Below are 26,436 nucleotides of genomic sequence, written 5' to 3'. Positions count from 1 at the left end.
TAAAAAGCAAATCCAGCAGCAGTGTTACAAGGCTCCAAATATTTCCCTTTGGAGGATTGCTGCACTCGCTGATATAATTCCACCTGACATTTTACCCATCATATTAACAAGGCGAGTGAAATGTCAGAAGCCATTAAGTCAAACTATGCTGCATTCCCTAAGGACACTACACTTCTGTATAGCCAGAGAAACTTGTAAGAGGATAGAAAGATCACTTTAGAGTGAAGACATGTGAATGACCGGGATCACTTACCATGAACGGGACTATAGATATTTTACAGTTACACAGGAGATTGGTTTCTATAATGAATTTTTGTCATCCTGCAAATGTTTTTTGCATACAGTAAAGCATACAGACCTTTTCAACATATACTTCATACTTAAAAGGTGAAAACAAGTCCTTTGCATCAGAGGAGATTTTACTGCATTGGTTCAAGGATCTTTGTCAACATTTTGTTTCATTCTGCTCGTCATGTGGGTATGAAACCACTCGGTACTGCTTGAATTTACAAAGGGGGTTGCCTTTGTTTAACACAGGATTGAAAAGGCTGACTGACCTGCCCACAAAGAGAGCTCCACAAAGAAAGTGTTAGGGCCAAACTTTCAGTTGTTTCCACTAGACTGCCCCACTCCGGTGTTGCATTTTTAATTTAAAAAAGAATAAAAAAGAAGGAACTGCCTGTATACTCAGATATGGGCAAGTACACACAAACTTAATTTGTTGCTTATTTTCATTTGAACACAGTGCAAGATTCTAGTCTTCCCTTTTTTGCCTCAAGTCCTGAACTATTGTTTGTTGTCTCTTTGTACTTGTTAATGCTGTCTGGTTCCAAGGCAGAGATGAGTGCATTTCTGTGGAGTAATTAGTTTTGCAGGTAGCCAGCTGTTCAGAAGTAACCTGTAGGATGGGGGGGTAGCATGATTGCAGTGATGGTGCACATAATTTAATGAGTCTGCGATGTAATTCAAAGGGCAATTTTCAAGCCCTATTTCAAATGTACTCTGACCTTTTAAGCATTTAGTTATATTTTTTGGTGAGGTATTTTTATGGTAAAGAACAGCAGAGGGGTTTAATAATTATTTCCATTATCTCTGTCACTCATCAGATACTTGGAATGTCCACTGACACAAACCCTTCCTTCAAATTTACATCCATGGAGTGTGTACAGCAATAGTCAGCGTGGTAGGTGGGTGAAGGGCAACAATTACCAATGGCTGTCTTATGGGTTTGTCTCTGCAGGAAAAAAAAAAAATAATAATAATAAAAAAGTCTAGCTTGTTTTTCCCACTGTGTTCAGCTTGTATCACATCAAATAAGCTAATACAGTAACATCCTCGTGAGACCCCCTTATCAAAGCAGCCTAAGGAGTCGTTAAAACACCTTGATGTCCAATTAAGTTCGCTGTGCCCTTGTTTGTAAGTGGAACTGTTTTCTTGCTGGGTGTGTATTTGGTATCAATTTGCATTAAGTCCTCGCAAGTACACAGTCTTCTTTGGTCTGGAAAGGGCATTCAGCCCATTAGTACCCATTAATATTACAAAGTTAACAGCAAAATGAATGTGAGTCATTTTTATTTGTTTTTTTACTCTCTTATGGGTAAAATGAACTGAAGGGGTTTTATATTCAAAAACTATGTGTGTATAAACATTAGCTGTCAGTTGTTTTAGTTGCTGTAAATCTGTTTGCTCTTCATTTGAACAAAGAACTCTCCAAGGTTTTCCTGGATTGCACAGAGCACAAATAAAAACAGTACACATCCTGCTGAACCAGTACAAATTCCCAGATATTCCAGAATCATTTCTTGTTTTCCTTCCTCTAAGACATGGTTTTCTGCCTTCGATTCCCCAGAACATACGCCACTTGCCGTGCTCTACCCTCTGCTCAGCCAGATTGCACAGGGGTACATTCAGCCCCTGAATGCTTGATGAAGAGGTAGCAGTTGTTCTCTATATCATGAGTATGCAATTTGGAAGAAATCAGTTCCCACAGTCATTATTTTCCTGTCTTTTGAAGCAAATATTCTTTTTTATATGTTTATAATGGCAATCACAGATTAAAAATCACGGCCTGTTCAGCCTTTCACAAGAGCTGGACTGAACTGCGATATGGCAAGTCTTTGGGAACTTTCTTGAACTTCCTTTTCTGTTTAGCTTCACTGTTTGAAACTTAGCTACAGGTTGAAACAAGTTTCAGTTATGAAAGATGCTCAAATCCAACTGCTACTTTAAAGTCACTGAATTTTGTAATTTTTCGTCTACAAAACCTGCATTGGACTTTTTTATATATATCTATTCAGAAGCTCTGAGCTTCCAAAGACTCTCAGGTCTGCCTAAGGGTCTTCACATTTTGACAGACCCGCTCTTGAATCTGGCCAGATAAACAGTGTTTGAGAAGAAACCTGTGTCCAGCTGTACTTGCAACTTTCTTACGTATAGGAATAGCCATTCTGGGTCATGCCAAAGATCCATCTAGTCCCAAATCTATCTCATACCTGGTGGATACACGTGAGCATATCCGTTTGACAACTTAGGAGAATTTTCACTTTTAGTTGCCTTTAATTTGCTTTCCAGCTGTGGTAGGACTGGGCAGGAACAAAACTACGTAGAGGATAAGCAGCTGACAACAGTGGCTGGATACCAACTGCTTCCTGGGGGAGAAAGGAAACATAATTTACAGTGGTTCTTCTCCTGAGAGTGTTTATGGTGACTGTAAATGGTTGATAATAAGGTAGTGACCACATGTCTGAGAAAGCCATGTCATCCCTAGAGCAGATGATGGAAGCAGTCTGATGGGTTTAGGCTGCTCTCATTTGGCTGTTGAACTGCAGTGTCTCAAGTTTTCAAATTCAATCGTTGCTGCTGTCATGCTGATTAATTTTGATGTGATTTCCCTCCCAGTTGCATGGCAGCAGCAACAGCAGCAGCGGGCAGGTATAATACAAGCTTCAGTTCACAGTTTCTATTATTCTTTTGTAAGACAAAAGAATATATCCCTCTTCCTCTTTCGCTTTTTCAGTCCATTTTAGATGCAAGATCAGAGGGAAAAATGTCCAAAGGTGCCCCTTGGCTGCATTCATAAAAACCCATCTGGTCATAGCAGGGCAAGCTATTTCTCAGAAGAATAATGTGCTGAAGCCAAGATGGTAAATATCGGAATAAAAATGGGATTCTCTTTCAGAGATGTTGTTCACCACTTGATTTCAGTGTTTGATTGGTTAACTTATTGTTAGTCATTCAAGTCTGAACACTGCTCCACATGACACATTGCTTATGTATGGTAATTAGGAAACCCCTTTGCAATCGTTGTGTGCACCTGGTGCAGCAGCCTGGGACACGACATGTACCTTGACTCAGTGAAGCATAAGCCCAGAATAACAACTTTCGTTCACAGAGAAACATGCTTAATTAGCTGCTCACAAATACGAATGAGGATGGACAATTTTCTGTTTCATTCTCTTGTAAGTAATGATTTCTTATGATATCAGAATCCTTCATGTGTGTCTGTACTGTGATTGCTCTTTCTTTTTTCTTCCATTGTTCAAGCTGTTCTGGGAAGTTCTGAGCATTCTTAAGAGGAGAGCTCAAAGTTTCTGAGGGAAAGATGCCTAGAGCTATTTCTTACTGTACTAGGCAAGGAGTTTAATATATTTTTTTAGTTTCCTACTGTTTGCCATGTTATAAAACTGGCAGCACTCTAAAGGTCTAGGAGCATTGTGGCTGGTCACTCTGTTTTATTTGAGTTTCTCTTAGTGATGTCCTGAACAGAAAGTTAAAGGGATTGAAAGCCAGATCTTTGTGACTTTAATCCAAAGCCTGCCTACTGTTATGCTTATTCAAGTCACACAGCTGAGAAGGGATGACGGAAGATACTTTTTTATTTCCTCATTCTCCACAAAAGGATTTGACACAAAACATCCTTGCTCATTTTCGAGGGTTAAATGAGATGGATTTGCTTTTTTACATGCGTGTATACTTTATCATAAAGAATAACTTTGGTAGCTTCTGTCAGTTCCAGGACTGCAGAGTGCTAGATATTGTAAAGTAATTAAAAATAGAAATAAAAAGGATAAGTAGGGATGCTCACTAGTTCTCTGACTAGGAAATTGTTACCATCTTTGTTTCATAAGCATGTGTTTTATACTGATCATGTCCCTCGCCTTGGGGGAGCCTTGGAAACAAGGATCATCACTAAAGAGCTAATAGTTGAGCTTTGATCCATGTGGAATCCCATAAGCACATCTTATAAACAAAGCTATTTTTGTGAGACTTCTCACTGGTGGAGCAGCTCTGTGTTATACATTACTGTCAACTGAAGCCAAGCAGAAGCTCCTGATGTGTATTACCTATTGTGAAGTTCTTTACCATTTCCTCCAGCTTTGTTAAGCAATTGCTTGTCTGTAATCTGGTGTCCCAGTTACTACAGCCAAAAGATACGGCAGAGCATGCAGGTAGAATGAAATTCCAATGCCAGGAGTTGCAGCAGACAGTAGGTGTGCAATTCAGCTCCCGTGTCTTAGTGCAAGCAGGGAACTAGAGGCTCGCTTTATTCCCTGCATTTGCTTCCCTTCACAGGTCCACGCATCAGTGAGGCTTGCTCTGTGCTGCTGCTGCTGTTTAGTGTACACCTCTCTAAAGGGAGCACCTGAGAGAACACCACCACCAAAATTATGTATCTCATTTTCCTGCTTGGAGTGATTGGGGTGTCTTTAGGAGGCCACTGGAAGAGGAAGCAATGAAACTCAAGAACTACAGGAGTACGGTAAAACTCACTGATAGCTTCTGGTAGGAGCCCACAGTGGTTGTGGAGTGACTGCTGTCCCGCAGGGCACAAGAGGGTGCTGTGCACTTAGCAGATAGCTGGCCAGGCCCTGTGTGTAGTAATATAGGTTACTGTATGCAACTGATGCAAATAAAAGATTAAAGAAATAAAGCTTTACTATCTTATTAGGTAGAAAGCTTTTCAGAATCTCCTTTGTGCCATCCAAAAATTGCCTGAAATGTCTGCAAGTGAAAGAAGCTTCTAAAAGATTAAAGAGAATTTCTGATCTTTGAGGGAAACAGATGAGGTACAGAAATAAGCAGGAGCTAGGGAAAGAATGGAGCTGAAACAGACAAACTGAAACAGGAAATGTTATACAGAGGAAGACAGGTCAGAGAGAAACTCAGAAATCCAAGGCGGCAAGAGGAAGGTGTCAGACCCTGGCAGGTGGCCTGCGATGGCAGGCACTGCAGCTGGTCCTGTCTGGCAGAAGATCAGTGCTATGTGCTGGCACTGAAATGCTTGTTTGCCTGGATGCTCTGCCTCTGTTTGACAAACCGGTGGGATACCTAGCCCAAAATAATAATCTATAGCCTCCTACCAGTCCCTCCACAAACATCTCGGACAGGAAAGCTCCACAAATACTGTGGAGAAATTGCAAACTGCATGCAAGGGTGCAGCATCACTGTGAAAATAGCGTTGCTTAGAGTGCTTCCCCTACACCAGCAAGAATACACACAAACAGCTGAGAATGGGAAGGTCCCTTTCATACAGAAAGGAGCAGGAATTGGAGCAAGGCCTGGAATTCAGGGAAGCTGAGTCCTGTTCCTGCCTCTGCCACTAACATGTTCTTGGATCTTTCGCAAATCATGCCTTACTGTCTGGAGTCTCCCATCTGTGAAATAGGCGTAATAATGCTGAGACATCTTGGAAAAGAAAATGTCAGGGTCTGACTTCGTACATTTGATAGGAAAAAAGAAGGAGTCTGCACAGGGGGACCCTTAAGTGCTGTATATTGATAACTTCACTGGAGAACCATCTAGGAATGTGAAGTTAGGTACGTCAGTACTGCAAAATGCCGTGTCAGTTACGCTTGTCAGTCACTCCAGCTCCAGTGCCCATTAGGAAGGAGTTATGTAAGAGGTCCGGTGATTTTGAAAGGTTTTAATTATCTTTCCTGCTGTACTTTAGAATTTTGTGGAGCATAGTACTAGCTATCTAAGGTGGTTCTGTGCATGCTAGAAAATCATCCCTGTGTAGGGTTTTCTCAAGTGTTTGTGTGTGTGTGAACTTGTGTGTGTTTTGCAGCACAGTTGCAAGTGCTGCCTTGGCTTCTGTCCCATCCATGACTGTTCCCTCTTTGTGCCCACCCTGGCCTTCTATCCAAAGTTCCCTTTTACCGACTGGATTTCGTCCTTTGTACATCAGGCCGGTACTCTCAGCTCCTGCTGCACACCTTCAGCAAACACTGCTGTCATCAGAAATGCTGGGGCTAACGAGAAAGGCTGTGGAAGGAAACAGACTTCCACTGGAAGTATGCAAAAGGTATGCTCCCTGTGTTCACCATAAGCCGTAACACAAAATCAAAGTCTTGTGCAGTGTAACGTGTTTGAAAAAACAGTGATATTGTGGCATTTCACTCTTAAGTCTGTAATAATGCTAAATAACAGAATGACACAGCAGTGCCTGGCACTGTCTGGTGGAGCAGATGCATGGAACAGTCTCACCTTCAGATTGCTATTTAAGGAGGGTCTTTATTGAATGAAAGGAGAAGGGGAGGGGTCTTCTTTTACAAAAACAGTATCACTCACTGAAGGAGAGGATGGTACTACTTTCTGTATTTAAGTGTAACTCTTGGTGTCTTGGGAGGATATGATATCTTAGATGGAATTTTTTGTACCCTGTCCAGAATGAATACTCTGAATTCAGTTATGTACTCTGAATTCAGTTATGAAATGACCTTAAATCAACATCACTGGCCTCTCTTTGACCTGGGAATGAGCTTGCCAAAGGCATTTGAGTTTGTGCTTTAATCTTCAGGATGTACACACCAAAATACAGTCTGTCTTTTTAGAAAAATCTTCGTTCATAGTACATAGGTGTGGCCCAAGCACTAGAGTCCCATTTCTGTCTACTTACAGGATGTATGTAAAGAGGGAGTGATGGAGTTAAAAGTTAAGCTTGCAGCTGGCAGAGATCCTACCTTTCTGGGTGTGGATTTGGGGGTGTCACAAAAACACAGATGCCTTCTTGCAAAATCATCTCTGCTGATTGAAGCAGAGATGCAGGAGGCAGGCAGATTGATTGTCAAATATTTTTTTGCCCTGAAAATGAAGAAAATCCATTCATTTTTAACTAGCTGAAGGTCTGATCCACATTTTTTGCTTTTATCTGGCCCGAAGGACATTACTAGTGCCATATTAGAAAGTAGCTTTAGGTTATTTAGGTTATTAAAACAGGAAAACAAACACCCTCATTTTCGAGACCATATTCTTTGTTGCTGCAGTAGATTATTCTCATTGATTAAAAGATAATGAGTCATTTAAATAATGTTAATATGCTTGCCCTAAAAGCTGGCAAGGCATCCAGAAACAGCACAAGCTATTTCTCCTTGTCTTTGCTGCTCTTCTGCTCCCTATTTTACAAATAAAAGAGAAAAGAGACCTTAGCAGTCAGCCGGATACTTCTGACCCTCACCTGCTTTTCTGTCGGGTGTTGGTCACTTTGATGTAGGCACATGTGAAGAAACAAAATCATTTTTTTCATCAGGGTGCATTACCTGAAGGGCTTTTTAAACATGAGCTGTTGCTGCCAGAGTCACAGGATTAGGTGTGATTTCCCATTTGCTGGAATATACAGCAAATATGCTACCAGGCTCCCAGCTTTTTTTAGCTCACAAAAGCAAGGGAGTCCTTCGAAAGGTCCTCGGCTTACCCAATCATCGCTCTTTCCCTTGCATTGTACGGTATTATCATTCTCTGACAGTGTAAATCCTCACATATGCCTGCCTCCCTCTCCCCTTCAGTCACTGTCTCCCTCCCCCTGCCGAGCCCGCTGCCATCGGATCGGGGATGATATGTGATCTCCTGGAGACGAGCACACACACACGAGTACCAGGCACTGCTGCTCAGCTAGGCAAAATGTCCTTCTCTTAGAAGTGGTGCTCATCACAGCTTTCAAATCCTTGACGATGTTGCCATGCTTTCCTTTCTGCCTTCTGCCTTTTTCTGTCTTTGTCTGCCTGCTCTTCTTACCCGGGGGTCATTTTTGTCCTGCTGTCTGTAGCTGTATGGACTACCACACCATAGACTGCCGGGATCAAGGACTCCCAAGTGTTCCTAATCCATTTCCATTGGATGTACGGAAACTTCTTATAGCCGATAACAACATTCAGGCGATACCAGCTGACTTCTTTATATTTTATGGAGATTTGGTCTATTTGGACTTCAGGAATAACTCTCTCACCTCTTTAGAAGAGGGCACTTTTAGCAGCTCTACCAAACTGGTGTATTTAGATTTAAGCTACAATAATTTAACGCAGCTTGATGCTGGGATATTCAAGTCAGCAGAAAAACTGATAAAACTGAGCCTTGGAAACAATAACCTGGTGGATGTGGATGAGGCTGCTTTTGAGAACCTGGAACAGCTCCAAGTGTTAGAACTGAATGACAATAACTTACAAAGCCTCAACGTGGCAGCCCTGGAAGCGCTGCCCTCCCTGAGGACTATACGCTTAGAGGGCAACCCTTGGGTCTGTGACTGTGACTTTGCCAACCTTTTCAGCTGGATACAGGACAATGCATCCAAGCTCCAGAAAGGTAAAGCTCGGTGGCTGAGAGCACAGTGTGCACGTTGCATTGTACATGTGTCTTGGAGGGAAGGAGGGTTGTTGGTCAAACTGCCTGTGTGTCCTGCCTGCAGTGACCTGAACTGCCTTTTGGTCGAACTCTAATTGCATGCTTTCAGCAAAAGAGGCCATTAAAATGATGTTGGTTTCTTTTTAGCAGCAGGTCTTCCTCCCAGTTAAGAAATAAGCTTTAAAAATAAGCCATAATAATTTCAATTTATAGACTAAACTCACATAGGCAGTGAAGGAGCCTTTTCAGATTCATTGTGCCCAGAGCTGATTCTCTTCCAGACTTCGGTTTCTTTCTACAGTAAGCCCTTTGAACAGCTAAATATTCTGTGCCAACTCCTTAGGAAAGCTGATTTTCTTCGCATTTTACTCATCAGCTACAAAGCTGCTACAGAGGAGTTAAATCCGCAGTTTATGCAGCTGTGGTTGTCACCCCTTTCCCAGAACTATTTTGTTGTGATGTTCTGAAACTCTGTTCAATAGCTTGATTATGGTGCTTTTACTGAAATAGCACTGCTTCCAATATTAGGAATAAATTAAAATGGCTCTGGAACACCCCAAAATACAGGATATGTAATTCTGGTATTTGGGCCAGTAATTTTCAGAAGAGCATGGACAAAGAAGACTGCCACGTGTCCCTGGGAATCCAAGGTTTTGCTCCTCATTTCCCACCTGACCCCAAAGCCATCCTTAACCCAGCTTTAACAGGAGATCACCTTACAGTTCCTGCCTCCCAACAAGCACTGGAGCATAAACTCCTGCCATTGAGCTGCCCAGCTGCTAGCAGAAGGGCGACTGCTGGGACCATAAAAGCTTGTAAGGGCTGCCAAGGGTGTCCAGGTGTACACAAAATCACTGGGGTCTGGGCTTTGTCCAAGGGATGACGTCCCTGAAGAAGATGGTGAGAAGTAAAAGGCTGGGGGAGAATCTCAGGAGAATGGGCTGAGGTCGAGTAAGTGGTTGGTTGACTTCAGATGCAAAAGAAGAAAAACAGCGCCCAGAAATTTCAGAGGTCTTTTGTCTCCTCTCTTGATCATTAGTTTGCAATCACTTATTCAAGCTCTTTCTATGCTCATGACCTTGGGTGGCATTTTTTATTATATTCATCTAGGTTGCCTTAAATATTCTTAGCTGTAAATAATAATAATAATAATAATAATAATAATAATAATGAAGTCATTTGAGGGAAAAGTGTTTTTTGTTTGTTTGTTTTTTCCTGTCTGCCTCAGTGAAATCTTTACCCTTTGTACACCAAACCTTGGCTGTTCCCCCACCTTCCCAGTGCTCTAGTGAAAGTTCACTCTGTTTGAGCCAAGTATTTGCCCATCTCTCCTGCTGGCTCTCAGCCAAACATCAGCTCACTTCCCCATACTTTCCATCTTTTCATGAACTTTAAGCTCCTTCCCCTTCATCCAGACTGAGTCTGTTCAGTTAGAGTCTGTTGCAGCCCATCTCTCTTTCTTTCCTGTCCTGTCAGTGTTTTTAAGCTTATCTGAACTTCTTATGTCTGGAAATCTCAAGTACCTAAGCTTTTCCATCTCGGTGTCCGTGTTCCCCAGCCTCTTGCAAGCTTGCAGATGTTTTCTTACAGTATTTTAGCTCACTGAAAGTAATGGAAGCTGTGTTTCAGTCAAACAACCAAAAAATAATAATTTACCTGTCCATACCTTTCAAAGTTTCAGTTTGGTTTGATTTGGGAAGACAAGGAGGAAAGAAGCAAATATTTAAATGGTTGCTTTTCAGAGCTGCTCACCTGACCATTGCCTAAGCAAATGCTCTGCTTTGCATTTACTCCCAGGTGCAGATCTACCCATGTCTTTGCAGCCAGTCATGTCAGTGAGGGTTCAGTGCCTGCATGCAGAAGAGCGCACAAACTCAGCACCTTGATTGCTCCTTGTGAGCTGCTGTCACAAAAAATGCTGGCTGCCTCCTTTAATAGATCAGTAAAACATTATTCCTGAAGGTGAGGGCAAAACTAATCACCAAAAGAAAAGACCCTCTGGGTGACATTTTAAAACAATATGTCCACAGTTGAGTGCCTTTCAAAGCAACTTTCCGAAAGTCCGTGTAGAACTAATTCTTAGGATTGGGTTTTGATCAGGTTTTATACACAGTCATGAGTTCATAATGAAGTTGCAACATTTTACCAATTAGGAGCTAATCATGCCAGCATTAATTGTCTGCTTATACTTGTCCAAAGCCCTCTTTGCCTGGCATTTCTGGTGGTGTTACATCTTCCCTGGGAGGACTGGGAAGAGCAACTCAAAGACTCAGCATTCAGACTTGCTGGCTTCCTCATGATACTGCTATGAGGTTGGAGGCAAGTATTCTTGCAGCAAACACATGAGGATAAGTAGGGCAGCAGGCATTGTCTGGAAACACTGCAAAAGAGAAATATAAGAATACATTTTCAGGGCCCAAGAAAAGAGCTTCCTTATCTTGGCTATATATTTGTCTCTTGTAATGCTGCAGAAGCTCGAGCATTTCCATTGCATGGCCTCTATGAATGGAAGACAGAAGGATGGAAAAAAGGGTTGGCTGGGGTTTTTCTTTTCTTGATTTTCTTTAAGAATATGCAGTGATTTACGCTACAGAGCAGTTTTGTGACAGACTGATGTTCCCCAGCTTTTAAATGACAAACTTTGTGACCTGGATTTACTGGGAAGGGAAAGAATATGGAAAGGTGAATGACAGTAACTTGCATCAGTGATCCCCAGCGTGTTCACACAAAGTACAAAGAGCTACAAAGAAGCTAAAGGCTCTGTACAGTGTCATGTGTGTCTTCTGCTGGATTGGGATGCTTCAGAATGGACTAGAAAGGGAAAAGGTATGCCAAAGTGGAAAAGAAACACACTCCAACTATACTGTGAATGAAGTAGGATCCAGGTGTGCAATTTGTAAGTGTTTCATAGCAGTCCCTGGGGAGTCAGAACCAGTAGCAACAGAAGATAAATGTCTGGGAGAAATACACCGACAGGCTTATGTATAGGGAGTTCATTTGGATTCTTCACTTTCAATGACACTTAAAATAGTTTAATGTGCCCTGTCTGCATGTCTGAGAGAAATCACTCGAGCTGCAACTGTTTATGAAGCCTAGCCACTGTTCCACCTTTTAATTTTAGCACTGCAGTAAAATGTCATGCTGGTCAAACCTGCCCTTGTTTTTTGCAAAAGAAATACCAGCTTGCTTTAAGAATTGGAGTTTTGTCAATCAGAACAGAAATCTCAATAATTGATCCTGAAACTCTCTACCTCTGCAATTAAGGCCTCTGGAGAACTCAGTGATCTGAACAAAAGACATACTTCAACTCATTAGCTTTGCAAAAGCCAGGTCCGTTTTCTTTCTGGCATGCTACCAGAAAAAGCTTGTGAAGTTACAACTTCTGCTGGCCTGCCTGACTAGCTGACTGGAAAGCCTCATTCCAGCTGTGCTGCCTCTGCAAATCTAGCTTGTCGCTGCACACAAGCAGCTGGGATTTGAATCATTTTACAGATCCCAGCATTTATGCATCCAACCTAAATTTCTGACTAAAGCATTGATTGGCAATAAGAAACTACTCTCACATGCCAAATTTGCAAGCAGACTTAATGAAGAAACTGCCCTAAAAGTTTTGCAACGAAACTCAGCATTCTACCTGCTTTAAAAAAATAGAAAAGCAAATATATTTTTCTATTTGTAAGACAGATATCAATAATGGAATTTTCATCATCCTTGAAAACCAAACAACATTTTTACCCTCTGATTTGGTTAATATGGATTAAAAAAACAAATGGATGTGCATAATGCAGTGTAGAAGAAGGAACTGTGAAGGTCAGTGAAATGGTGCTAAGTGGAGAACATATAACAGTTTTTTTCCTAGAGAAGACAGAAAGTGTTCACTGTGGGTCACAATGGGACAGTTAAGTTGTAAAACTTAAAAAGATTTTCTGTGGAAGGGTGAGTTTGATTTTACAGGCATTTGATAAGCCTGAATGGCAGCATGGTGGTTGATGATGCACATTAAAAGCTTCCCAGTAGGAGGAGTATGGAGATTAAGAATACTGGATATTTTTTTTGGAAATAGAAAAGCTTCTGTAAGATCTCTGTCCCTTTAAAGACAGTTGTCTTTCATGGAAGGTTTTATTCCATGGTGGGGCAAGCAAACTCTCAGAACAAAGAATATCTTGAAAAAACAGAAGTCTAACTTGGTCTTGAATGTGTTATTCAAAGAATTCAAGGAAATTGCATATCTGAGGTGTATGCTATTATGTTCTAGTCTCTGCTTGCATGTATTTGTTCCACAGAATCCTTTTTATCTTCTTGAATTTTACAACTAGCATCTCATAAGCCTGAAGTTTGCTAAAGTGGGAATTGAAGAAAGCAGAGGAAGAAGAAGAGAGTTTGTTAGGAATCTGACAGAAGTAATTAAGAAAAATGTGATAGAAAGCAAGAAAGGTACTGAATAAAGGGGAAGCATGATTATTGGTTAAATATCTTTTGTGCATAACGCTTCAAAGCTTTGAATTCAGTCCAAGGAAATTTGCCATTATCCATCCTTCCTTCCTTCCTTCCGTCCTTCATTCCTTCTTCCCTTCTTTCTTTCCTTCTTTCCTTCTTAGATCAAGTCACCTTTGAGATTTGTATTTTCTGCTGTGGTGGGAACTGGAAATCTTACAAAAATACTCACCAATTTCTAATGTATGGAGGGGCTTTCTTCTACTTTCAAAGTTTGTGTTCTGTATCACATTTTATCTTTGCTAAAAATGCACTTTTCCTTTCCTGCCTTGTCTCTTATCCTAATTTTTGCAATAATACTGTTTCAAACTCTGGGCTCATCCAGCAGAAGGTTGTGGGCATCCATTACCTGCAGAAATGAGTTTCAGAAATGCTGCCATTCCAGCATTTAAGTACAGCAAGTTTTGATGGAATAAGTTCTTGGTGAAAGGTGCTGTTTAGAGTGCATGACACTACAAAAGAAATTTCTCGAATCCTTCTGAGCATCTCATCTTGAAGGTAATGGACTCAGTTAAAATGCACATAGCAAAAGCAAATGCAGGAGGTCTGCAGTCAGCATATTAAAGTGCTTTGTTGAAATCTGCTGCTGATTTTTACTTTCTGTGAACATGCTTTGGGCAGCTGAGCCTTGTTTGCTAATTACTAATGCATTTTTAACATGACTTTTAATTAGTGCTTAATTATTCCTTAGTGTGACAGAGTGTCTCCTTTCCATCATCTTCCCTTTTTTTTTTGTCTTCCCCTTAGTTTCTTTGGAAAAAATGTTTCAGGAAGTTGTGCAGAGTTTGTGGGACTGCAAGAAACATTGTGTGCTTTTCATACTAGACGCAGTGGTGCTTTCTCAACCTTGTGTAGTTAACAAATACTCCATTTAAGTTCCCTGCTATCCATTGCATGAATGAAAGGTTCTGCTGCCCTTTTTATTATAACAGTATTAGAAAGACCTTAAGCAATTTACAGAGAAGTTTTTGACTAATCATTCTTATTTGCACACTGATATTTCCAGAGAGACTTGAAAAATTCATTCAGGATTGGCCAGAGATGGAATTCCCAGTAGGTTTGTACTCTCTTTGATAAATAAAGGCAATATATGCTTTGAGCGTTTAAAATCAGAGTAAGACGACCTATAGGGGAGGACTGCAAAGCCTATGTGACAACATGAAGGCTATATCTAGGACCATGTTTTCCTCCTCATTTAATCAGTTGTTGCTCCACTTTGAAAAGTTTTGTACACAAGATTACAGATCCTTAAGTGACCCAGAGCATTTTTTTAGTGCCAGTGTTGGTATGGGTTCTATTTAGCTACTTCTAGGACTTCTGTAGGTGGTACCTCCCCAGTATGGATGGATAGTTAAACTGTGGTAAAGTGGTGTGTTTCCATGTAAAGACCATCCATGCAAAGAATAGGAGGGAAGGATGGTAGTGAGAGGAGAGGCAGGAAAAAAGCTAAGAGCAGGGGACAGTGAGACTGTAAGCAGCCTTCTGGAGCTGGGTCCTTGAACTGAATTCAGTACAAAAAGCAGTGGTTACGAGATTTAGTATTGAATCAGTGCAGTGAGAATGGAATGGGTTTTGTAAGCCTGTTCAGAAAGGCTGTGCCCGAGGTGATCATGTCTTGGTTCTCCACGTCCTTTTATAATCCCATTCCAATCCAAGATATACTACTAAATAAATTTATTCTGTAAATAAAAAAAAAAATAATGTCATGCTTCTGTAGTCTAGGCCCTTAGAGTAGCCCTTAGGGGCTCACTGAAAATGGTAAACATTGTCTTAAAAACACAGCATCATAATTATATGTGAGTGCAAGCTTCATTTGACCTTCTAACCTAACTAAAAGCTGGTAAAACGACTCAGCTTTTTGTAAGTCCTCTTGACTTACTGTTCTTTATCAGTACCTATGTTCATCTGCTATGTAGACAAGGCTGCCTTAATTTCATGCACTAATATAGAACCAGAGCAAGCTTCTGCTAACCAGGACAGACTGTTCTGTCCATTACAGCTCAATTCTTCCTGGGATATCATGCACATGCTAGCACATCACTAGTATAGAACATAATATCCAGTTTTTGGAAAGGAATTAAAAGCCCTAAGAATGCCCATTCAGCAGCTTTTATTCTGTTCATGCAGAAACTCCTAAGAGAAATAAGATTACCTAACAAGTGCAACAGATTTGTTTCTATATATACGTATATATATATAAATACATAAGGTGATATCCAAGTCATTTTCAGTAAAATGATCTGGCTGCCACTGTCTTTTCGCTGTTTCTTCCATCCTAAGGTTTTTTGGAGTACTTCCATCTCTCAGGATTTGAAGATGTGAGGACAGTTTGCAGTGTGGCACCTAATGTTAAACTTGACAGTTTGCTTCAATGGCTAAATATAAAGTACCTTCTGATGTTAAACTAGGAGACTCTAGGGCATTTGGCCATTAAAAAAATTTATTTAGGGGTCTAAATATAGGCTTCAGTTTTTTAAGCCTTACTTTTCTGATAGCTTGAGGCTAATTTTAATGAAATTCCATATCTCTTCAGAAGCAAGGCCTCTCTCACTGCTTATTAATAGATCTAATACATTAGTGATGATGTTTAAATAGACTAAAGAGAACTATAGCTGGAGGGAAAACACCATACAAGAAATAAAACACCACACTTAAACATTTCAAGTCTGTGTAAACTACATTCAGTGCCATGGGAGAACAGCTGAATTGCACCCAAAAAGGCAAATATCAGTTTTATTTTTCCTAAAATATTTGAATAGCATATTATAGTGCTCTTACAGTTATTGTCATGAACACATTTACATGAAACACACTTACGTTTATGGCTTGTTTCATACATTGTTCTGCATGTATTCCTGTATATATCAGTGTATGTATGAGCGGGCATTTTCATAATCCCATACTAGTGTGCACTGCTGTACATTATTATATTAGAGCATATATAATTATATATATATTTCTTAAATAGTTGTATTATGTGAAGTCTACAAAGACCCAATAGAATTGGGGCTTCCCTTTCTTTTTCTTCTTTTTTTAAACTCAACCTCCAAAAATACAGCAAGATTTCCCAGCTACAGAGGGTTAACAGGCAAAGACCACAATATTGAAGTAATAATGAATTTCGGAAGTTGTCCAATAAAAGGTATAGTTAGCATAGGTATTAAGAAATCATGACACAAGGAGTCCTTCAAATAGTCAGGTCGACCTGTGTAAGTGATATGTGCTGCTGCTTGTCTTTAGCCAGTGGAATATAAAAAAAGGCACAACTCACAATGCAGTCAAAATATCAGACAAACAAAAGACCAAACAAAACAAACAAAGCAAAACAAAAAAAAATCCAATGCTTCTCCCTTTAAAAAATAAGGCTCTAGAGCTCCAACAACTTCACACTCCCCACATAACTTAGATATCTGGGAACAGACCCATATTTCAACTCATTTTTTCAGTATTTAGAGACCAGCCTCTGCAGAATCTAGCACCTGGCCCTTGACTAGGACTTCAAAGCATTCCCATTTTAAAAGCAAACAATTCATTACAGCCTGGCAGTGTAGTACATCTGCTTCTTCAGAGGACGTAGCAGAAAGTAAGAGCGCATGACATTGTCCTTGAGACAGCTGGAGTTTTTACAGATAATGTGATGGCCCTGACCAAAATAACAAGCTGCGTATTTATAACATGCTCACACTTGTTATTTCATTTACAGATTTGTTTGGTATGAAGAAGCAACTCTTTGAACATGTTGTGGGAGCAATGAGATATATATAACTATCATCAAAGGTTTTCTTGCTGCAATAAATATTGAACCTCCTTGTGATACCCTTTACAAGAAGCCTAACGGATTTTTTACAAGAGTAAATTGAACAGGTTGTACTGAATTAAAAGTGTATCTACATATCAGAAAATGATACGATTCAAGTGGTCAAAATGTGTGAAAGCAGACCCCTAAGGTTAAATGGCACTGTCCTCCTCTGCAAGACTTGTGTGGAGGGTGCTCATGTAGAGGGTGCATGATAACCTGGGATTACTTTCTGCCTAAGCAAAGAACAAAACTGGCCATGTTGCTAGGCACGAATGTAATAGGAGAGGTGGAGCACATAACATCAGTGCTCCACACACTGGATGCCCATTTCTTAAGGCCAACATACTGTTACGTAATACAAAGTTCCATACTGCTTGGAAGGAGGCAGCTGAAATGGCATTGTTTGTGTGTTGTCCTAGATGGACATGCCCCTGACCTTCACATTGTGGTGTTTTCAGGTAAGCAATTGGAAGCTCTGGTCTAATACTGGCTGCATTAGCTTTGGGAGGAGAAATTTCTTGCGTCACTAGAAATAAAGCTGCTAAGCTTACTACTATTACAAATACAGGCCCTTCCAAGTACTCCAAATTCTCTTTGGAGTCAAAAGAAAAGGTTCTGTTAATTGTATTGGGGTTTGCAATAGTGTCACAAGACAGCAAAAAATACCCCGCAAAGAAACAAAAAACCAAACCAACATTCGTTGGGCAGGATGTAATAATAAATGGTCCTCTCTCCCTCAGTCACTGCCATGCTTCCACTGCGCTCTGCAGTCATTCTAGGTTTCCAGTATGATTTCCAGTATGATTTTAGCAGACTGCCTTATGTGTGGATGGAAGTCCGTTCATTCACGTCTTGTTGGGCAAATGGTGCATATGCAGGGTGGGTGAAACATTAGCTGGGAGATAGCAAGGCCTCTATACCGGCTCCTGATTTATGATGTTGTATTTTGCCTGTTGGCATCTACTGTTTTCAATGACTAAGAATTCTGCAAAAAAACTGGAGGCTAAGCTAGCACCTTGGAGTGTTGAAAAATAAAGCAAGTAGAAGATTCCTATCTTATCTATTTGGTTTGAGAACATGACCTAGATTTCAGTACCGATTGCTACATGGAGAGAGAAGAGCTTTTTTATATCTCTCCATTGTATAATCAGACTCAAAATCATTACAGTACACTGATTCTCCTAGCAAGAAATATCCTCTAAGTGACTTGGTACGTTGGCGATTCTTTTCGGTTTGTATTCTGTGTGCTGTGATGTTAGGAGAAAGCATCGGGGAAGAGGAATAGAGCTCAGAGCCTAGAGGTTCCATTTAGGTCTGTGGCAAAACTGCTGCTGGTAACACTGTGGAACAATTGGGCTCTTTTCCCTCTAGGATCATGAGCAGATGCTACAACAGCAAGTTATTTCTAGAGGCGAGGGCTGCAGTAAGTAGAGCTGTTTAGAATGCTAGTTGTTTTTTGTTTGTTTGTTTTTGTGTTTTTTTCCCCCTCTCTCTTTCTCTTTATAATATATTGTTTTTCTGCATTCCTCGTGGAAGCTTAGATTTGCTACTCAGCTCATAAAGGCCACTGCAGCACAGAGATAATTTTAAAAGCTTGCAGATGAGGACACCAGAGAATTTCTTTCACAAAGTAGAATTGTTTATGGTCACCTGTGCAATCTTTCTTTAGACACGCTGAGAACACAGCTCAGCTGTTATGAAAATAGCAGTGCTGATAAGAACTCAGCAGTTATTAATGGTTTGTTTTACAGAAACAAGGTTTATATTTTTGTTTTGTTTTGTTTTGTTTTGTTTGTGCTTCCTACAAGTGAAATGGAATTTTAGATGGCATTTCAGTCAAAATATTGCTATGATCTTTTCCTATTAGCGAGGAACTCCTCTTCAAACAATTTTTCAATAGGTTACACTCATTTTCTTGCTGTTTCTGTACAATAGCAGTAACTGCTTTGATTACCCACTTTAATTTATTGAAAACCATTTCCTTTTTTAAAAGCTTACTAGAAAGACACAGGTTTTGGAGTCGAAGGCTATGGCTTTTCTCTCCTCTCTTATTTCTTATGGCTTTGAATAGAAAGGTACCCATTTGTGTCCTCTTTTGTTTGTCACTCTGGCTCTTCCCCTGGAGTTGCTGTTCTCAAGTCTAGATGAAAAGAAAATACAGACTCAGTGCCAACAACTCTAACTTCTCCTGGTTTGTACAAAGAGCTCTATCACAAGCTACAGAGTGCAGGAGTGTGTACTTCCTCTCACCATCTGTGCAGTCACAGGCACACTCCAGTGCTCCACTGTGTCAGCCTGTGCAGAAGGCACAGTGTGTGTGAATACTGCAGGTTCCAGATTTCCAAAAGGCTCAGAGAGTGTTTGAAACCGGGTGGCTCCTCTCCCTTCCAGGCCAGTTCCACAGACAAGAGGTTTCAGAGGTCTGCAGAGCAAGTTGCCTCGCCATCTGCCATGCACCAGCAGTGTGCTCCAGGCTCAGGGAAAAAATGTCGCATGTATTCAGGTGGCAATTTGCCTAGAGGAAGCCATTCAGCCTTGGGCATGCTGACTAGTGTCCTGTTCTGCTGGCAGCTTTCATTAGGTTGTGGGTGAGAAAAGAAGGAAAGCAACAGAACTTTAGGCATATAAGACAGATACATGACGGCTTTTAGGGATCAAAATTTCATACAGTCATCATTGATAACGGGTCAAATAAGTCAGGGTGATGCATCTAATGGATCCCCAGCTGCCTTGGCTAAAAATCCCTCTCAAATTAACATAACAGCCAGGCTGGATCCAGATAACTAGTCAGATTTGCACCACGAGTGCTAAGAGCCTGGGTTTTGTAATAAAACATAATGCACCTTAGCAATTCAAGCACAAGAAAAAATGGAATTTGTAAAAGCAGCGAAAACCTTATCCCACATCCTCTCTGCAAAGTGGCACAATGTGGAGCTGTGCAATGGAAACACCGTGTACAGTGAGTGCTCACAGCAATGCAGAGTGTGAAACTGGGATCACATTTTGTGATCATCAGCAGACAATAATAAGTGTGTGTGTCAGGGAAAACAGCAGCACTTCTCATGTCATTAATACGCAGTTCTTGTACTTCCCCTTTGTATTCATATACTCAACAGCAAGATAAAAGCTATCTTGCTAACAGTGATACAGACTTTATTCACTTCACTATTTTTTCCATTCCAGCCCATTAATATACTCTCCTTATTTTTCCTGGTGTGAATGAAGAGGGAATTGAAGATACGCCTTTACTGCCTACTACCAAATTATATTCTCACCACTGTTTAAATTTTGATTTTTTTACTTTTACTATAAAGAACCCACCTGTAGGCATTCTTCAGTAATGCATGGAGAAATAATATCTGTTAGTCTGTGTATGGAGTGTTGGAGAGAAAAGGTTGAAATCAGGTCAGAGTCAAACAAGAATCCTTTAAACCTAAGATTTTTATTTTTTTTTTGACCAGAAGAAAAAGGCAACTGTAGTTTTGTGCATGGAAAAAAAAATAGTGTAGAAGGCACCAAGGTGTGGAAGGAAACTCAGTGTCCCTTTTATCCTGTTTTGGAGTCAGAATTTGTGTTCAGAAATTAGTACGGAAATGCTTCCGAGTCTCCAGGCGTACTGGGTTCAGTATTCATGCTTTTTAATCCTCAAAATCACAGCCCCAGGTAATACCTCGTGGAAGAGTAAGGGTGAAAATAGCTTAATCTCTTGAAGGGGCACTCAGGGGGGCTATGTAATGGCTTTTAGATAGTGTCAGATATTGTTCAAATTTTTCCTGAATTTCATACAAATTCATAAACCTGGAATTAACCCTTTTCTTCAGTTTTTCTTCAGACATTCAGTATCTGTCCAGAGCAACAGAAGGATTCATCAATATTCCTCTGATTTGTTTCCCTCTCCTCTTCTTTGCAGGTCTCCATGAAATCCAGTGTTCCCTGCCTGTAGAAAATAGAAGAATCTTTCTGAATGAATTATCTGAGGTCAGCTTTAGTGAATGCAAATTTAGTTTGTCATTGACGGACCTTTTTATCATCATCTTCTCTGGAGTCGCAGTCTCCATTGCTGCAATTCTATCAAGCTTCTTCCTAGCAACTATAGTACACTGCTTCCAAAGATGTGCTCCCAGTAAAGATGACGATGATGATGAAGACAACAGTGAGGACTGAACTTAGCCTATATACTTAAATCTCCTTGGTTTGTAAGTTACTAGATCATCAGCCAATGTCTAGGAAGAAAACTAGACTAAAAGCTTTAAATATGAATTAGATGAAATGTTTAAGGTTGCATTCTAATTTTGTGAAGGTCAAAGGTAGGAATTGCCATTTACATCTGAGGCTGTTAGTTTTACGTGCATATGTAACCTGATGCAATGAGATCAGATTGATTTCTATGAACCTTAATCAAACAATTTAAATTTGAAAGCTGGAAGAAAAAGGAAGAAAGGGAAAAAAAAATCTAGTGTTTTAAAAAGACTAACAGCTTCCACATTGTCCATCCGGTCAGATGCAGATTCCTGCAAGCACTTAATAGCTTGTTTCAAATGCACTTTGAAAAGAACTGACTAGATGGAGGCATTTCAGCTGGAAATATGGAAGCAAATTAAAACTGTCTTTCCTAGAGCTAAGCAGTGGGAGATTCTAATAAGCTCACGCAATTTTCCAAGTAACAAAATGCAATTAAAATGATTCCTAGAACTGTAGAAAGCATAGGAAGGTTGGCATTTTCTCTCTCTAATTGTTCTTTCTAAACGTTCATTCTTCTTTTAATGGCACAGTTGCAGGCATCATTGAGCCAAAACTTCTTCTCTATTGGTGAAATATGGTTCTAGATCTGAGTCATCCAATGCAGCTGCCTGGCACCTCTTTGATTATGGCACAAATATTAACTACAAGATTCTTTTGCGTTTTTAGACACATTGAAGTAAAGGAATTCCCATCCCTGTAATGCTAGCCCAAGGAACTGTTGCAGTATTCAGTCTGTTTAGTTATTTTAAAGCACTAAGGGCTATATTCTGCTCCTGATTATACTAGAGTAACACAAATGAAGTGAACACCGTGATCCAAACTGGCAACTGTATAAACAAGAGTGGAATCTGGCCCAAGACATTTCTGACTATTAAAGATTTGTCAAAACTTGAGCTCTTCTATATAACGGTAGATATTTTTGTTAAAATGAAAAGAGACATTTATTACAAGTGATTTTTGGAATAGTGCTGGACAGCTTTTTAGGATAAGTATATTTTTAAAATATTTGTAATGGAAATATTTTTTTAAAGCTCTGTGTATTTGAAGTATTATCTAGAATAGCCATGAGGGCTTACTTACACTAAGAAATAACATAGTAATAACAATCTAACGACTGTATGCTATTATAAAAAAATAGAACTGATAAAAAGTAGCATCTATTTAACTACTGTAAATGCTATCATTTCTTAAAAACATTCTGGTTATAATATTGCCTTGCTCAGTTAATATGAATGGACTTTATGGACAGTTAGTTCCAAATCTCTTGTATCTGTCACGCTGGTTGTTCAGGCAGACAGGAGTGAATGCACTGTGTGTGCTGAGGGGTACTGTGGTCCAGTAGATGGGGTACAAGATTAGGACTCAGGACACCTGGGTATTGTCCCTGTCTAACCGCGACCAGCTCGAAGACTTTCAGCAAATCACTTTTTCTGTCTGTGCCTCCATTTTCCTACCTATGAAATGAAGATAACAAGTATTTATCTTTTTTTAAGTGCTTCGAGATATACAAGGGGGAGGGAGGCACTGTACTGGGGCTATGTCTAATGATTACGTATGTAAGGCTGATGCAGAAGTTACATGACAGATCTATTGGGATCTCACATCAGCACGACTTAGCTGTGGAGTCATGACGTCAATGGAGTTACTCCACTGGCTAACACAACCGGAATGGAGTTTGCACCATGCTGAGGTTAAAACCAGCACAAGAGTGTTTACTTCTGTTAGCTCTACAGCTTATTCAATGTGACTTAATCCTACCGTTGTTAAGATTATTATTTCTAAAAACACACTGGAACAGAATTAAGTGGGACAGCAAGAGGATATTCTGTATCAATACTGTCTTATGTTATTCTTACTCTTTCAAGAGAAATGAAATGACATGACTTTCACTGTGTAGTGCCATGTTTAAAAATAACACAAATATATTTATAATTTCATCATGGACTTTCATGTTTATTTGTATGTAAAAAAAGTAAAAGAGCGGTTTTGCAGTATGGTTGGAAATATACAACTTGTTGCCTGGTGCAGTTCATGCAGTACGCTCCCTTTGCAACAAATATGGATATGTTATCAACAGTTTTATATTTAGAGCTGTGCAAGCGGTTCAGTGGTGGAATAAGAAACTGGGTCACACCTTTTTGTCGGCAAGTTTTATTACAGGCTCAAAGCTTGCGTCCAATTGGCAAAATGATCTGTCCTACCAAACTTTCCAGTGAGATGTCAGTGAATGTTTCAGCAAATTTCTACCCATCCTTTAGTCACAAACCTATGGTGGGTTTTTTTGTTTGTTTTTGTTTTTGTTTTTGTTTTTTTCATTATTCTGTAACGGTGACTAGTTTTACAGAGGTCTTAGCTCATACTCAACTATTTTGACTGGGTTCTGCTCTTACTTGCAGGTTCATCCTACCGTGATGCCTCAAAATGAAGATCTAGATTTGTGTAGAGTTTGTAGCATTTTGTTCAATCCAACATAAAGCCCTGAAAGCACTGATTTTATTTGGATCTTAGCACCCCTCAGAACAGCAAGGAACAGACCAAGCTGACACCCGCATAATCCAGTGCAAACTGAAGAGCATGGCTTAGGAAAGCTTTATTTATGAAGCTGCCATTCTGGACATTCCATCACATCAAAGTAATTTTGCAAAGTATGTTGGTTTTTTTCCAGATAAGAAGTTTTAATGATGTTTCCCCTACTATGTAATGTATAATTCATAAGTATTGAGCTCTTCCAGTTAGCAATATTTATTTATTGTAGGCATCAGCTGTAACCTACTATTAATATTGATTTTCCATATTTCTAATTGCTAGTAAATGAGACAGAACTTGGATTTAGTTCCTACTGGGATTTTTGTTATTTTATGTTATTTTATGTAATCTTCAGAGCAAAACATTCCCCTGCAAAACTTTAAAAGTAAATTTCACCATGAGTAGAACTCTTGAAAAAGTGGCCTGAAGGTTGCGTTATTATTGCAATCTGACCTCCACAAAGGTAGTAGCATAGAGGTAATCCCATGTCCAGCTTTGTGGACATGAGAAGTCTTCCCGTGAAGGGATCCTTCTATGGATGGGATCCAGTGAGTATGTAATCTTCTCAGACTGCAGTAACTCCCATTAAGATGAGTGAAGTTGCACTTGTCAAGTGTAAAAGCTGAATTTAGCTTCCCATGCAATGCATTGCTAGCTCAGGAAACATTGTCTATGCATTGCTATAAATGTGCAGTAGGAACTTTGTCTTCCTTGACAGTCTTCCTTCTAAAATGGCTTAATTTTTGTGTTGGTATCTCCCACCGTCAGAAGTGAGCAGACATTCTACCTGCTTCAAGGAGAAGGAAGGATACTATGCATGACCCAAATAAAATGTTGCCGGCTCAGAGAGCCAGGAAGCAGCTGTCACATTGCCTGCAGATATGTCTCCTTGATGAAATGCTGGATCTTGGTATGCGTGAGAATCCAAGAAATGTGCAAGAAAGCAAATCTGCATAATGTAATTGAGATACAGACTGACTTTCTAGAAGCATGCACATTGGTTTAAGAAAATGTCTAATCCACGGAATATTAAAATAAAGATCACCTGAAGCGACTGTCCAAACCTAGCATTTCATCCTCAGTCAGCCAGTATCTTTCTGAGGCAGCTTCATTCCTGCTGTGATTCTCACTCAGATGTGAATATTAATGGATCAATTTTTGGAGCAGCATAAAAATACATTGGGAAAGTACCTTGAAGGGATGGTTCTGGAAGCTCTTAAAGAGGAGCATACTGCTTGTCTCCCTCAGATGCATACTGCAGGGTGAGCCACTGTACACTGACAGCTAAAATTTAGCCAGGCATACTTAGAGATAACCAAAAATGGTCTTGTCTGTTGGCTGTGCAAAGCACTGTGTGTGCAATCACCTATAAATGTGGATAGGATTGTGCACGCTTGTGCAGTAGGGAGAGGGTGTGTGTGTATCACAATACTAGAGCTTGCTGTAACTATCACCCCTGTAGACAGCCTCAGTGGAACAGCTGAAGCCTGATGGGGATGCTGAGCCTGAGACAGTCCTTCATCCCTAGCGGAGATCCCTCTGTACTGGCTTTCAAACCCATGGGAGCAGCTCTGTGCAGGACCTTTTACTGATTCAGCATGTGGTACCTGCCTACTACGTGAGTAAATGAATTTAGTTTCCAAGGGTGCTAGCTGGCACGCTCCTGACTTAAGTCCGTGTCCCCCAAAATAAAGGAGCAGGGTTTCGGGTAGTTTCTGAATCCCATCATTCTTGAATGTACCGCTGAACGATGTTACTATTTGTGGTGTAACCTGTTTTTACTGACCTCTAGTGGCAACCGAGACGCTTTACTGTGGAGGTAAGTCGTGATTCGTTGTGGTGAGGGTGTCATTGAAATGCTAAATCCTCACATACATTTTCCATAAAGAAAACAGAAATAGGTAGGTAATTAAATTTCTTGGTGTAGAGTAAGACTCTGAGTACCAAGCAGCCTGTAATACGCACAGGCCACCAGAAACATTTATTTCATGTCCCACCTGTTAATGTTGGAGCAATGCAACCATGTCATAGAATTCTAGAAAATATCTACAGAAGAACCTCAAATACATCATCTAGCATCATCCAGTGATAAGTTAAGCTTTGTAATAAAAATACTTCAGTTGCTAGTAAGATTTCTGCTCTCATCTTGCCATCTTCTTCTCCCATTGTGTCTTGTCTTCCGTATCTTCATATCTTGTCTGTACCTAGAACAACAGAAGCCCAGCCCGGTACTGTTGCTGCATGGTACAGCAACACAAATCACCAACAATAGCCATCAGACTGGGAAGAACACAGTTTTGTTTATACTCACCAATCATCCATGTATGACTGCAAAGAGTTAGCAGGAAAAACCTATTGATTTTAAACTGACAGAGGGCAACAGGAGACCTTCTGTTGCAAACCCGAATGCTGGAATTGTGATGTGTCTCTCCAGTTCCCATCAGCTCTCACACCCCACCCAGAGCTTCATGAAGCCCTGTGGAATTGTGTAACATTGGGTTAGCAGACATAATGTGCATTTTTGGGGTTGTCAAAAAACATCCAAGTAAACGCTTCAGAGCAGGCTTCTACTGTTGTTTTTGTGGAACGTGAAAAGTTTGCAGGGAGGTTAGCAGCAAATAAGGAGTGAAGAAGGTTGGATTAGAGTTGTTCAGTAGAGTCAAGTTTGCTTCACAGCAGCATTGTTTTGACTGGAGAGCTGCTTTTCCTCTGATTTCTGCTAGTAGTGGTGAGTTCTAAAGGTTAGCCAGTTCATGCCC

The 26,436-nt window shown here is 40.2% G+C and overlaps 1 protein-coding gene across 3 annotated transcripts in view; it reads left to right on the top strand.

Moving 5' to 3' along the window:
* Nucleotides 1-7,780: 7,780 nt before the first annotated feature.
* LRRC38 (leucine rich repeat containing 38) overlaps nucleotides 7,781-26,436 on the top strand; it is a 102,459-nt gene continuing 83,803 nt past the window's right edge. The window contains exons 1-4 of one of the 3 annotated variants that reach the window (XR_005814189.1): nucleotides 7,781-8,577; nucleotides 20,820-21,105; nucleotides 23,548-23,796; nucleotides 25,140-25,295. Coding sequence is in view for 2 of the 3 variants with exons in the window: in XM_040533933.1 (XP_040389867.1) it covers nucleotides 7,950-8,577; nucleotides 20,820-21,073 (882 nt within the window). In the remaining variant the exon portion in view is untranslated. Of the gene's footprint in view, nucleotides 8,578-20,819; nucleotides 23,089-23,547; nucleotides 24,724-25,139; nucleotides 25,296-26,436 lie in introns of those variants that run through there. The other 2 variants (XM_040533933.1, XM_040533932.1) reach the window with 2 other exon arrangements.

Source organism: Cygnus olor, chromosome 21 (assembly GCF_009769625.2).
Source record: "Cygnus olor isolate bCygOlo1 chromosome 21, bCygOlo1.pri.v2, whole genome shotgun sequence".
Classification (NCBI taxonomy): Eukaryota; Metazoa; Chordata; class Aves; order Anseriformes; family Anatidae; genus Cygnus; species Cygnus olor.
The sequence above is the reverse complement of the archived record's forward strand: the minus strand, read 5'-3'. Positions and strand labels throughout refer to the sequence as shown.